The 14509-nt window shown below is 42.1% G+C and overlaps 1 protein-coding gene across 1 annotated transcript in view; it reads left to right on the plus strand.

Annotated features, from left to right (window-relative positions):
• Positions 1-8980, plus strand: part of PAICS (phosphoribosylaminoimidazole carboxylase; phosphoribosylaminoimidazolesuccinocarboxamide synthase) — a 17474-nt gene extending 8494 nt beyond the window's left edge. Inside the window, exons 2-10 of the mRNA XM_014945633.1 lie at positions 111-162; positions 428-625; positions 3150-3328; positions 4010-4189; positions 4282-4395; positions 5655-5738; positions 5832-6012; positions 6888-7046; positions 7744-8980. Of these exons, the coding sequence (XP_014801119.1) occupies positions 144-162; positions 428-625; positions 3150-3328; positions 4010-4189; positions 4282-4395; positions 5655-5738; positions 5832-6012; positions 6888-7046; positions 7744-7910 (1281 nt within the window). The 5' untranslated portion in view covers positions 111-143 and the 3' untranslated portion in view covers positions 7911-8980. The remainder of the gene's footprint in view (positions 1-110; positions 163-427; positions 626-3149; positions 3329-4009; positions 4190-4281; positions 4396-5654; positions 5739-5831; positions 6013-6887; positions 7047-7743) is intronic.
• Positions 8981-14509: the final 5529 nt, after the last annotated feature.

Below are 14509 nucleotides of genomic sequence, written 5' to 3' on the forward strand. Positions count from 1 at the left end.
GGCGGCGCCGGTACCTCCGCCCGCCCGCCCCTTCCGCCGACCCCTTCTTACCCCGGCGGCGGGGCCCGGCCCGGCCGTGTGTGGTGAGGCTCTCTCTTCTCTGCTCCTAGGTGCCTGCTCCCACCGCTCCCGCCGCCGCCGCCATGGCCCCCGCAGCATCAGGTAACGCCCGGCGGGTGAGGGGGGCGGCCCGCGCGCCGCGGCCGTTGGGCGCTGAGGGGAGGCCGGTAACGGTCGTTGGCGGGGGGTGTGTGTGAGGGGGAATTAGCGCGCGCTTCGTGGTCACTGACCGTGTCTGAGGGGAGGTTGGGGGGGGGATGTTCCCTGAGTATCGCTTTGCACGCGGGATTTGGGGCTGAAGTGAAAAGAAACCAAACCAAACAAACTTAGATCAGGCTAAAACTTCCGTGTCGTTAAACTTCTGTAGACCTGAAACTCGGTAAGAAAGTTAACGAAGGTAAGACGAAGGAAGTGTACGAGCTGCCGGACATGCCGGGGTGCGTCCTCATGCAGTCGAAAGACCAAATAACGGCGGGGAACGCGGCCAGGAAGGACCGCATGGAGGGGAAGGCTGCCATTTCCAACACCACCACCAGCTGCGTGTTCCAGCTCCTCCAGGAGGCGGGTGAGTACCTCGGAGGTGTGTCACGGGTCTTGTGTATGGCACAAGGACTCGCCTGTGTCTCGCAGATCTTGTCTTAAAGCTGCATTGCTTCTGTGTATCGGTTTATCCTGTCTAGAGGCTCTGGTGTGTCTCTTCTAGTAGATTTTAGTTGCGCTTTTCCCTCTGGTACTCCAGAGCAGGGCGGGCGACTTGCTCATTTGGGACGTGAGACTCTCTGAAGTAATCTCTTAATCGCAGATAACACTGTAGTCCTTTCTTCTGGCTGTTTGGACAGCCTTCTCATCCTCCCCTCTGCTCTTGTCCCTTCTTCCCCACCACGTGCCCCCTCCTCGCTGAACTAGATCCGTTTCCCCTTTTTTATTACATCTGTCTGCATAGAAATCACTGCAAAGGAGTGGCGCTAACAGACTGTGTGAAATTTGTGTCTGAATGTTAAAAGATAAAATTGGAGCATCCTTTTACCTTTTTTTCTCAGTTTTATATGCCAAATCAATCTAAAATTTCTGTACCCTTTGTACTTAACACTTAGGAGGACTATATCGCAAATGCGTATTTTGGTCTGTATTGAGTCTGTCTGGTACTTAATGTTTATTTTAAAAGACTCAAAATATTTCTGGTGCTAGAAGTGAGCTTTCACGGAGTGCATCACTAACTTGGGTCACTCAAGTAAGTTTTGCACCATGCTTCCAAAAATGGAGCTAGTATCTTTGCCTCGAGAAAGTGTTTTGAAGTGTCTTTGAGAAGTTTGCAAACTGCAAAACAAAGACTGCTTCAAATAACTGCTGAAATACTCTAAAAGTTATGTTATCTGTTATAAGGTGAAGTAATAGTTCTCAGTCAGTCAACCAGTAAAGTCCTGGCACGTTTCTCATAGGTGGGGAAGAGAAAGATGGTTTCAATAAAGCTGTATCTACATATGTTTCTGTGCAAGTGGCTGTTAAAATATGAGCTGAGATAAAAATATATCGAGTCACTCAGTACAGTCCTCAGTCACTGGCTTTCTTGGGAAGCCGATTGTGCATACAGTACAAAGAAGCCTCCAAGGTCTTTCTGATTATATTTGCAGTTGATTAAAACTACCAATTTTCATTTAGGAATAATTAATGAGTTATTTTGCCTAATTCTTAAATGGCAATAGTTAAGATAACAATCAAAGTATTAAATATCCTACAGATATGAATTTCAAATGCGAGGAAGCCATGCTGTAGACCTCAAAGGTTCTTAAATGGCTTGTAACTTCAGGTGCTGTGGAAAAATATGTAAACTACAGCTGCATTTCAAAGCAAGAGGAGAGCTCTCTGGGTTCTTCTCCAGTTTGCCTATTTGACTGGCATAAATTACAGATAACGTGAATGCCTTATCATGGGTTGTTTGCTTTGTGCAACTCTTCTTAACCTGCTCTTTGAAAGGTGATCATTTACAAAGTCCTGTTAAAATTTCTTTCTTTTATAATAGAGCTAATGTCAGCCCCTCAAAAGCATGCATCTATGCTGAAGAAAAAATGTAGTAGTAAACCACAGCAGGGGGCCTTAATGACTGGATTTAGAAGACTTAATGGGCAGTTGATTACTTAAATCATTCTGCCCTTGAGGGCAGTGCAACAAAATCTCAAGAGTCAAATGTAAATACTGTGTTTTAAGACTTCTTCCTTTAATTCTTCCTTTGTGGCTCTGGAAGTGGAACAGAGTAGAGCTACTTCTTGGTTGGACTGGATGCAGCTCCTTTATCTTCTGTTACTGGCAGATGCCAATTGGATTTGGCAGTTGTCTTGCCCTGGGGGGAGAAAGATGGGACTTTCCTCAAAAGTGAAATGGGGGGGGAAAAAAAAAAGCTGTTTTCCACTTAGAGAGTGCCTATCTGTACATGTTGGCTGTCCCTGTTTAATATGGGGCAGCCTTAGAATTATGTCAGAAGCTTGACTTGCTGCAGCAGGTTTTTGTGTGTGCATGTGCTTCTGAGTCTTATGGCATTTTGCCTAACAAATCACTAAGATCTAGTGCCCTAAATAAATGTTATTTTTTTAATGAAAGGAAGAACCAGGTCATTCTCTTCCCCATCCCATCCTCCTTTATTAAACAAAGTAGTAAAGACTGGCATGTTCCCTAATTCCTTTGAAGCTTCCGATTACTATTCCATGTATAATGGCTCTTCCACCAGAGACTATGATTTGGTACTTGGTTGCTCCTAACTTTTGTTTAAAAACATACCATTTGGAGGGATAGATTATTATTTAAAAAAAATGTAAAAAAAAATCATTTGCAAGAATTGGATTTCTGACCAGAGCATAAGGTTCTGATCTACAAGCAAGCATTGTATGATAAAATTGGCAAAACTAATGACTTGTAGAAGATAACTGCAGTGATTGCCTTCTGCAAGGCCAGAGTGGGCTTAAAATACCGTCAAGAGATTCAGTTTGTCCCTTAAGTCCAGGGAAAACAAAATTCAGTTGTACTTGAAATCAAAGATGTTCAACTCTTGTGTCAGCTGTGGAGTACTGGAACTAAGCTGCCATCTTTATATTTAGGAATCAAAACAGCTTTTGTCAGGAAACAGAGTGACACAGCGTTCATAGCAGCTCACTGTGAAATGATCCCCATTGAATGGGTGTGCAGAAGAATTGCTACTGGCTCCTTCCTCAAAAGAAACCCCGGTGTCAAAGAAGGCTATAAGTTTTACCCACCCAAAATCGAGATGTTCTACAAGGTAAGTTTCCTTCCCTTTCCTGTGATGTTAATCAAACAGAGTTATAACTCTGTATTATCTCCTTTTAAATTCTGACAAATAGGAGCAAGTAGCACTAGTTGCTGGCCAATCTTCATAGTATTGGTAGTTCTGCCATCCTAATGTTTTCTTGTATTCTTGTCCAACAGCTGATTTGTCTAAAGTGTGTATAATGTAATACTGGATTACAGGGCCAGCAAAGAATAACAAGCCAAACTGTACATAAAATATAAAAATGTTTTATTTATAAGGTATAAGGACTTTTTAGGCATAAGCCTATAGTATTGGCTGAAATGGATGTGTTGATATACTTAAAGAAATTGAAATAAACAGTATGTGCATAGTGAGTAGTTAGCCAGTCACTTAAGATTCTGAGCTCCTTTGGGAATGGGCACCAAAACACGTGTTTTGTCAATTGTGTTGTTTGTAGTGTACCCTGTCACTGTTGTGGCACTCTCTGAACTTGAAGGGCTTTTAAAGACGTTCAGGTTTTACAGCAAGCGTTTGCAATGTTGCTGTCACTTTTCTTAGTGATAATCAAAAAATCCTAGTTTGAAGCCTGTATTAGTTTTTTGAAAACGACCCAAAACCTAGTATGATCTTTTAACTGTTATTTTCCTCTTATAGCAAGCATCAATTACATGATTTTGGTTTTCTTCACAGGATGATGCTAATAATGATCCACAGTGGTCTGAGGAGCAGCTAATTGAAGCAAAATTCTGTTTTGGTGGACTTAGTATTGGCCAGACCGAAGTGGATATTATGGCTCGTTCTACTCAAGCTATTTTTGAGATCCTGGAAAAAGCATGGCAGCCCCAAAACTGCACTCTGGTAGACCTGAAGGTATAAGAATCTGATTTCTCATGATCCTGTTTTTGACAGGAAATATATATCACCCTATAGTTCCTAAAATAGGATTCTGATTGTCTTTTTAGATTGAATTTGGTGTTAATGTTCTGACAAAAGAAATTGTTCTCGCTGATGTTATTGATAATGATTCATGGAGACTGTGGCCATCAGGAGACAGAAGCCAGCAGAAGGACAAACAGGTACTGTTTTATTCTTTACCTTCTAAGTCAGTTGGAAAGCAGAATAAAAAAACTAAACCCCGCAGTTACACCTCTGCTTTCTAGGTGGCTTTTTCTAGATGGTCTTATTTTGTTACAGAGTAGCTTATAGGGTACCTAGTGCCCAATCCTGTTCTCATGTAGTTGATTATCTGATTTATGGTAGAAATAAATCCTCTGCCTGCCTATCTTCAGTAGGAATGCCCAACAGCACTATTGGCTGCAGCTATTGTAGTGAAACGTGGGCTTACAGGGGTAGTAAGAATTTCTGACACGTGCAGATCCTAAATATTTGGACAAGTCAGTAGGAAAAATAGAAGCTTTGGCTCCCAGGTCTGCCTGCAAGTTTCTCTGTTTATTCAGAGTAGTATCCTCTACTAGTAAAGATCTGGGGACACATAAGAGGAATCTGCAGGAAGGACGCTTTTCTTCATTATTTATTTTGGTTAAGCTTGAATTCAGTAGTTGATTGTCTCTAAGCATTACTAACAGATTGTGACCACATATGAGGGCAGCAAACATAAGTTTTTATAAGACATAAAACTTGTCCTACATTTAAACTCTAACAACTACACTTGTCAAGAACTGGTTTGGGAATGCTGCTGCCATGGAGCTTCTGTGACAGTCATTGAGACTAGTAACAGAGACCCTGCGAGAGAAAGTGGATGTAAGCCACAGGGGAAGATTTTAAAGTGTGTGTGTGGGCAGAGGGGTATTACTTTTAAATTAGAAAGCAGAACTGCTCTGTTTACCTGAATTATGTAGCAGCATGCTTGAGTGAATTTGCTCTGACAGCGCTTCTGCTCATCTCCCTAAAATAAGGTACACGATAACATCATGCAGAACCTAGGCTGGCTAGTGCAGTGCTACTGCAGGCAATCATGGCATTACAACACTCTTAAAACTGAATTTGTATGTCTTTCCTTAAACTTACTCTTTAGGAAGTTTCCAAAACCTTGATACCCTTCTGGCTAAAAGCCTTTTGTGTTGCAAATGGCCATGAGTTGTAATGTAGAAGGTTATCTACACCTACTGAGATGATTCCTTATTAAATAGCTCTTCCTTGCTTCTATATCCACTCTCTCCTATATCTGTACTAATCTTTGGTCTCCTTTCTGTGGAATTGCTAGAAACTGCATAAATATTTCAATTGGGGTATTCTTGCCAATTACGGAGGCAAAATGAGTCCTTTGTATACCCAAAACGCATTAATGTCAGTATTTTTCTGTTCTTCTTTTCAGTCCTACAGAGACCTGAAGGAGGTGACTCCTGAAGCCCTGCAAATGGTTAAGAGAAACTTCGAATGGGTTGCAGAAAGAGTGGAGGTATCTGTTTTTATGAACAACATATCTAGACTCTAATAATTGCACATACTCAGTCTGGTGACTGCTTTTCTTTCCTTTCACTTTTTTCCCTAGTTGCTTCTGAAAACAAAGAGCCAAGGTAGAGTTGTGGTGTTGATGGGATCCACTTCTGACATCAGTCACTGTGAGAAAATAAAAAAGGCATGTGCAGCCTTTGGAATTCCTTGTGAGTTAAGAGTGACCTCTGCTCACAAAGGGCCAGATGAAACCCTGAGGATCAAAGCAGAATATGAAGGTAAATACCAAAGAACTACTGATTTGCACTGAAACTGTCATGTTCATGTTACAGACTGCACTAAGCAGTTACGGAGTAATGTATTGTCCTGCTGCCCAACCACAACTTCATTGCTCAAAGTCTAACCTCTGCATCTATCCCTGTACTGGAACTTCTTTGTCCAAGCTGTGATCATGTCAATAAACTTATTGTAGCATCTTGCTGGGGATGCTGGCCCTTCTGAAACAGGGAGTGGTAGTTTCTGTAGCCAACTCTGAATATTGTTATTTGTTATTTACAAGGCAGATGTTGCTCTCCTCATATTTTCCTGCCTGTTTCATAAAAACATTCTTCTTCATTATTTGAGATGCTATGAGAAAAAGATACTTGATTTAATTTCTTATCTTTACTAAGAAAACTTGACATCTCTTCAAAAGTGTTTATAGCCTAGCAGAGGAGAGAGAAAACTATTTTTGTAGGAGTATACTTTCTACTTAGTGAAACCGCAGATGTGGTAACCATAGTTGAGAAACACTTATTTTGAGGTGAACTGCGTAAGATTTAAGGAGAGGAGCACTTAAAGATGCCAGAGGTTTAATGGCTTGTTCCCTACAAAGCTAAGCAGCACCGATTCCTCTAGTCTTACTCTGCCTCTGAGGGGAAGTACATGCTAATTTCAGTTGTGGTAACTGGCATCTGAGACTTAAGGTTGCAAGACTTAGAATAGGTTTCTGTAAAAGGGATAGTTAGACACACAAAAAAAATCTAGTGCTATGTAGTGGAATTGACAAAATAACTACAAACAGAACTGTGGACTCGGGTAAAGGTTCCCACAAAAGCAAGTGGTACAGGACAAGGTGGATTGCTTATTTCTGAACATCTTGTTTCCCTCCCAGGAGATGGAATCCCAACGGTGTTTGTTGCCGTCGCTGGCAGAAGCAACGGTTTGGGGCCGGTGATGTCGGGTAACACCGCTTACCCGGTGGTCAACTGTCCTCCCCTCTCAGCTGACTGGGGCACTCAGGATGTGTGGTCCTCTCTCAGACTACCCAGCGGTAAGATGATCTTCAACTTAACGCTGTTTTTCTGACCTAGCTCTGGTTTTGTTGTTCTAGTGTACGTAATGTGTACAACACACACGGCAAAACATTGGAGAAGTAGTTGGATCTGTACTGAACAAAGTCTTTTAGCAATATCTTGCATGGTACTTCTGACTTTGATGGCAAAAAAGCCCAATAAACAGAGCAAAGATTACAGAGGTGCAATCTTTAGGAAAGATAGAAACCTTGGTTTATGCTTGCTGAACATTCTAGTTGGAAATTAGAATTAGTATTAATGGGGATTTAAATAATTGGAAGTTTGTTCAGTTATAGAGCTGCATTTTCCTTATGATCAAAAAATATCTTTCTCCACAATTAGTGTAGGGAAGAGATTAATTCTTAGCTACTACTTCAGTGCATTGCTACCTGTATGACACTTATGACTTGAATGGATGCTTGGCAACTAGGAGACCCAGCAGGCTCTTACCTCTGTGTAAGGACAGTCATTTAGTTTGCTGCCTTCTGGTTTAATGTGCCATGGAGCAGTCACATTAGAAGTAGTGGAATGCATGACACTTCAGTAGCTTTAAAACTAGATCATGTGGCTCCTGGAGGCTGAAACAAATGTTGTCTTAAATTGTTCTTCAGAGGCAGTGTTTTGTTTGGCTATAAAATAAATACGCTTTGGTAAGTGGCACTCTCTTCTCCGCAGGTCTCAGCTGTCCTACTACTCTGTCACCCGAAGGAGCTGCCCAGTTTGCTGCCCAGATATTTGGGTTAAACAACCACTTGGTGTGGGCCAAACTGCGGTCAAACATGTTGAACACCTGGATCTCCTTGAAGCAGGCTGACAAAAAACTTCGGGAGTGCACCTTGTAAGTCATGCTAATGAGTAACTTATATTAGTTACGCAAAGATAATGGCGTGCATATTCATTCGTATTAGGATTTACTTTTGGATGAGCTCAAAAGTCCTGCATCCTTTCTTACAGAAGAAAGCATTGTTAGAGCAGCAGATGAAGTCTGTTCCGCCCTATCCTTCCCTTGTGTATTTTTTTAATATAACAACTTAGTAAAAGATGGGGAAATAGTATTTTAGGTATCTCTTTCTGTTGCTCCAAAATGGTGCTGTTCTGCTTTGTAGTGTACGCTGTTAACTACAGACTATGTCAAGAGAATGATTTGGTGCGATCTAAATAGAATTGAACTAGTCTTCTGTATTTCTGTAACAGTAATATTCTTCCATAGTAATAATGTATGTCTTGAACCTTCTTAACTCAACTGGACTGCTGCCTAAAGCCAGTGCTGATGCTGTTCTGCTTGCAATGATGGTACGCTTTCTTTAGCAATAAAATGGCACCATAGGCTGTATTACTAGGAAAGGGGGCTGGAAAAATGTTTTAAAAGCCTGAAATAAATACCTGCCTTATTTAAAAAACATATATACATACATGTGTGGGGTTTTTTTAAATGTGTGTGTATACATAACCCATTGATACTTTCTGGAATGATGTGATAAAGTTGACACTAATTCTCTTGTTCATAACGAGCTGTAAATCCTAATGGTTTGAGTGAACTGTAACTAGGCTTGTTGCCTTTTTGCTGTAACTCTTGCCTCATCTCCAGTCTCTGCCCTTTTAAATATGAGGCAGACCTCTACCTTCAGTAGTTCTGAAGGGCCTGTGTGATGTTGTCAAACTGTCTTCATACACTTCAATAACTCTAGCTATTATATATCTATATTTCCTCACTGTTTCTATGGAAATCTTACTGAACTGAAGAGGGGAATAAAGCGTAAAGCAACAGACTACTGGGGGGAAATCTAAGCATGACTGTCTTGTCTTTGCACACACAGATCTTCTGAGTAGGTACGATTCAAACAAATATGCAATTACTCTACATATGTAACATTCATGCTTTTACAATTATAAATAAACTGTTGAATTCAAAGCTTCTCTATGGAGACTTATTGAATAAGTACACTCAAACTAGCCAACTTCGGGACCTTAAATCAGGTAATAATCTTGTAAAACCCTTATGCGCTAAAACCTGTGTGGAGAGATGACAGTCTTCCAGAAGACTCACTACCACTTGATTAAGTGTCTCACTGTGGCAGGAAGCTGTGCAGTTGTTTTGTTCCTGTTGTACTGCTTTATGGCTGGGTGGTAGGTCAGGTTTGCCCCTTGGTGTGAGTAACTGGATTAAATGCTGCTCTGTCTCAGGAGGGGTCCACATCTTGTGTGTCGCTCTAAACAGTGCTCTCAGCAGTGCTGTCTTCTGGAGCCTGCATGCTTATGCCAGGACATCTGAAATCCTGCTGTCAACTAGCTCTCCTCATAAAATACTGGTATTAACTTCAACTAGCAGAAAAATTAGTGGGTGAAAAGAGATTAATTTCCTTTCTGCTGGTGGCAGCAGCCTCTAGCTCAGCTCATCACCAACACATCACCTGAGGGGGAAGTTACACAAGAGGTGAAGGTGTCATCTCCTGTTCTTCCCTCCCTGCCCACCCATACATTGGGTGTTAGCTCTGATGGGTAATCAACCTGACAAGCTCATTAGTCACCTGATTACCCTATCACCATGGGTGAGACAGGCCACTGCAGCCAGCCATTTGTGTGTCTTTTCCTACCAGTATTGCTGTCTCTATACGATCTTCCTCCTGCAATAAAAATTAGCAACAGACAATGGTTTGAATGTTACACCTGGAATATTCTGTACTGGCTCTAGTTACATAAATTACTTGCACCCTGATTGCACTAACTTCATTTGCAAATTTGTGCCAATTTACATAGGGCAGAGCACACCAAGTGCTTTGGTTGCCATAGAGATGGTCATTCTTCAGCTTTTGGATGGGGTGGGTTGTTTGGGATTGTTTTTTTGTGCAGCCTGTACTGAACTTTTAGAAGGAAACCGTTGCTTGAGCAGTTGCCATGCAAAGAAGCACCAAGACAGAGCAGTTGGTGTTAAATGTGCTGCTGTGATCAGCAGAAGAACCGTGCGAGGACATCATATAGTTGTCCTAAGGGCTGAAGTGCTGTGTATCAGCTGTTTAATTGTTTAGCTGGAAGTTCTTCACAGAGCTTTTGCTACAAAATGAAAATACTTTCCCTTGGTTCAGCATTTCAGCTATTACATTGATGCAGTACCCTGAGCATTTCTTCAGCCAGAAATTGCTCTGGCAGGGCTTAGTTTTTAAAATTGGACCAAAAAAAGAAAAGCTTTCCAACAAATTTTTAAATGAAGTCCTTATCTCTTCTTAAAAACTACTACATAGAGTGGTTACTGAAATTTATTTGCATTTTTTAAATTGAGTTGGAATACCTGAACCTAATTTTTAAGCACCTGCTGTGGAACAAGGACCCTAGGTCAGATTATGTCCTAATTAGCAGAGTTACCTACTTAACAGTACCAATTCTTTAAAGATATCAGTAAGGAGCCATTTAGACTTAGCCAAGGGACGTGCTGAGGGCAGGACTTGTTTTACATCCTCCTTCAGGTACAGGTGAGTGGTACCTGATGTTCAGCCTTTACAACATCATTTCATTTCCAAAAAAAGCCAACCCCAAACCCCAAAATCCCCATTCTGTAAAAATGAGGGGAAACTCAAGTTGTGTCCTCCAGCCACAGTTCAAAGGTTGAAGCACCCATCCAGGACACAGTTTTAATGTCCTCTGCCTGTGGAGAGCTGTAAACAGTGAACTGAAGGCTTAGGAGAGGCTGGGATCTCAACTTCTTGGGGATGGCATTAAGGCGCTCGCTCTTTTTGGAGCCTTTCTTTTTGAAAGATATTTAAGTATTTTATACTCAAAGAAAAATCACAGCTGTTCCCTCACTAGAGTGGGCATTTGAACCTTTTCTGACAGCCCCACTGATTTCTTTAGCAACGTGCCTTAATTGTGAAATAGTGTCAGAAGGAAATCTTGAGCCATGTTTTACAATAAAAGCAGAGGTGCCTGTTGCAGCCCATTTGTCACACGCGTTTTCAGAGCCTGCTTCCCTGTTCAAAACTTCCACAACTTACACGTGAGAATGCTCAATTTCTGGGCTCAGACAAAAATTAAGGTTGTTTGAAGCCTCAAGACTTGTTTCAATGCATGTACAAGAGGAGAACTTCAAAGTTTTCATAGAGGGTTGATTTAAAAAAAAACCAACAACCCTATTAACTCAAAATGTGACACTCACCTGGGTTATAAGCAATTTAATCCCCTCTCTACTAGAAGAAAGGGGTAAGAACTCTTCCATTACTTTTTAGAATTCTTTAATTGCCACAGGCATGTGGAGATGTGCAGGAAGAGAAGATCTTTATTTCCCTTTTTTCCCCCCTGCACTGGTTCAATTTGTTTCCTTAAATAACTGCAACAGGGGTGGGACCATGGCAATGCTGCAGCTGCCTCCAGAGCTTTGGGTTTCAGGCTCAGGGGCCTTCTAGTGGCCTTGGAAAGGAACATCCCACTGTCTTTCCCTCAGGGGCCTTGGAAAGGAACATCCCACTGTCTTTCCTCTGTCTGGGAATGCCAATAGCCATGAAACACCAGTTCAACCACACTGGGAGCTCTCTGCAGAACTTGCTGCCTGAAGAGCATGCCCTGAGTGTAAAGACCCTAGACTCGGAGAAGACAAAAGATTTGTTCTTCCCCACAGAAGGTAGAATTCAAAACTTCTTGGAGAAGAAATTAAGATGTATCTGCATGGAACTTGGTGAAAGAATTAACTGTAACAGCTTTCCTATCTCTCTCCCCTCCTGAGGACAGTTGCCATCACCAGTAAGAGGATATCTTGATGGAAAAATCAAACAAGTTGCCAAAAGCTCAACAGATGCTCGAGAATATCAAGCATTGAGTTCTAGCCTTTTCAAGGACAGAGCTTTTCACAGGGAAGACCACGTTGTCCGTCACAGCAACGCAGAGCTTCCAGGCTGCTGGGATTTCATCCTGCAGGGTGTTGAGCAGATCTGATCTGATCTGATAAAACCAGCACAGGACAGAGGACAGGCTGGGGCAGCCCCAGCACGTGGCCCTCAGTCAGAGCTAAGTAAGGTCTGATGCAAGAGGAAAGGGGAAAAAAAAAAATGGTAGGGAAAAAAGGAACAAAAGGACAAAAGAAAACCCCCAAAGCACCAGCAGCACCTCACAGCAGTGTCGGGAGGAAGCCAGCCCACTCTGCTGAGCACCTTGTACCGCTCTTTATGCTGACAGAGACATTCCCAGCTGAGAGACCAGAAAGCTCCTGAACGCAAGGAACCAACACGCACACAAATAGATGATATAATGAAGTAGTTTTAAGATGCCAAGCTCCAGAGAATTTCTATTTGGATTGGAAAGTGACTGTATTTGTCTTAATATAGCACAGCTCCCTGTCCCCACTTTCCCATTACATCATTTCCCTCTTCTAACACACAAACATCCAGTAAACGCCGGGTTCCTGGCTAGCCCAGGTTCATACCCAGTCTGCTTTCCAAGTTATTGTCAATATAGGACATTCTCCCATCTCATTTACCAAACAAAATAAAACCCCTGAACAAGAAGTATAAAGACTTCTTTACCAGCTTTTTTTTTCTCTCTAGCGTTCCAAACACTTGGTCCCAGAGAGCCTCGTGAGCCGCATCCTCAGGGGCACTCCTGACTGCATTTATTTTGCTTTGTTTTGGTAAAGGCTTTAGGACAACTTACATACTAACATTAAACATTCTGCAGCTTTATTTATTTTCTTTCTTTTTAGAAAAAAAGCACACAAATGAGGTGGTGATGGACAGATTTTGGTAAGGTACAAAGTGGCATGGATACAATAATCCTTAAACACATCCCTCATGTCTACTCACTAACTGGAACAATTTTCTTCCTGATAGAAAAATCCAGCAGTGAACAGCCAGGTTTCTACAGTTTGAGTCTGGCCGAGGCTTTCACAGGGTTCAGAGCAAACATCTCTCTCTACTGAAGTTCTACCATCACTTCAAGTTCCACAGCCATCCCATCAACATCATCTTACAACCATCTTCGCATACTGTCCCTCAAAGAAACTTCCGATCAGTAAAGGCCAAGAGACAGTGAATTTGCTAGAAAGAGTGTGACAAAGTTTGTGTATTTCCCCACCAAAGTCCCTCCAAAAGAAAGTTGTGTTCCAAAAGAAATTGTGTTAGAAGGAGAAACACGAAGTCACGATTTCATACCAAGAAGGCTGAGGTTTCTGAACCTGAAGGTCAGTGGTTCTCATCCAGGACATCAAGTTGTTACAATAAATGCTGTTTGCTAAGAGTAATTAAGATAAAGGGAAGAGAGATGAACATTAAACAGGAATTTAGCAAGACATCTGCTGTGTCCAGCTTTGGAGTCCTCAACGTAGGAAGGGCCATGAAGATGCTCAGAGGGCTGAGAGAGCTGCGGTTGTTCAGCCTGGAGAAAAGGCTCCAGGGAGACCTTAGAGCCCCTTCCAGTACTTGAAGGGGGCTACAGGAGAGAGGGAGAGGGGCTCTTTATCAGGGGGTGTAACGATAGGACGAGGGGGAACGGTTTTAAACTGAAAGAGGGGAGATTTAGATTAGATATTAGGAATAAATTCTTTACTGAGAGGATGGTGAGACACTGGAACAGGTTGCCCAGAGGAGCCATGGATGCCCCATCCCTGGAGGTGTTCAAGGCCAGGCTGGATGGGGCTTTGAGCAACCTGGTCTGATGGGAGGTGTCCCTGCCCAGGGCAGGGGGGTTGGAACTGGATGATCTTTAGGGTCCCTTCCAACCCCAGCCATTCTATGATTCTATGATCTACCTACAATTTGGCAAAATTGAGACTAAGTCGTTGCCAGAAAGATTTGAAGAACACACATCACTTTTGGGCAGACACTTCTCAGAACAGTGACTCCAACCCCTCACATTGAAGTCTATGAGATTTCTCCTGCCAACATACATGTATACCCAACTTACTGTACAGCTTTTTACTGATCACCAATCTTTCAAGACACATCTAGTTTTGTTCCCACACTTACGTAAAGAACACGGCTACATCAGCCTGTCAGTTGTACTAGGGAAGGTGCAATCCCATATACAACGTGTCCCAACACCCACTTGGGGTGGCTCTCGTTGGCCGGTCCAAGGAGACATCCTTATATCACATCAGAGAATGTGAAAGGCTGACAATTTCCCTGACTACTGCTCATCTTCAGGTAAGACTAATCATTAACGACATTGTACCTTTCCGTTTTTCCCTTCCACTCATGCCTAGATTACTCACATTCTGCTCAGGCTTCATTGCATCGATTGGAAACTTATATTATTTTAATAAGTTGATCAAACTTGGTTCCTTAGTCCATTGCTGTTTTATCATCTGATATCTAAAGAAGATATGGGATTATTCTGGATATTCCCCTTTGTGTGACATGGGGGAAAAAAAATAGTTACAAAAAAAAATCAGAAGAATAGGGAAGCACTCCCCAAATTCCAAACACTCCGTACGAATTACAGCATGGTGTCTTTCTCCATGATA

The sequence above is a fragment of the Calidris pugnax genome, unplaced genomic scaffold, assembly GCF_001431845.1.
Source record: "Calidris pugnax isolate Ruff unplaced genomic scaffold, ASM143184v1 scaffold58, whole genome shotgun sequence".
Classification (NCBI taxonomy): Eukaryota; Metazoa; Chordata; class Aves; order Charadriiformes; family Scolopacidae; genus Calidris; species Calidris pugnax.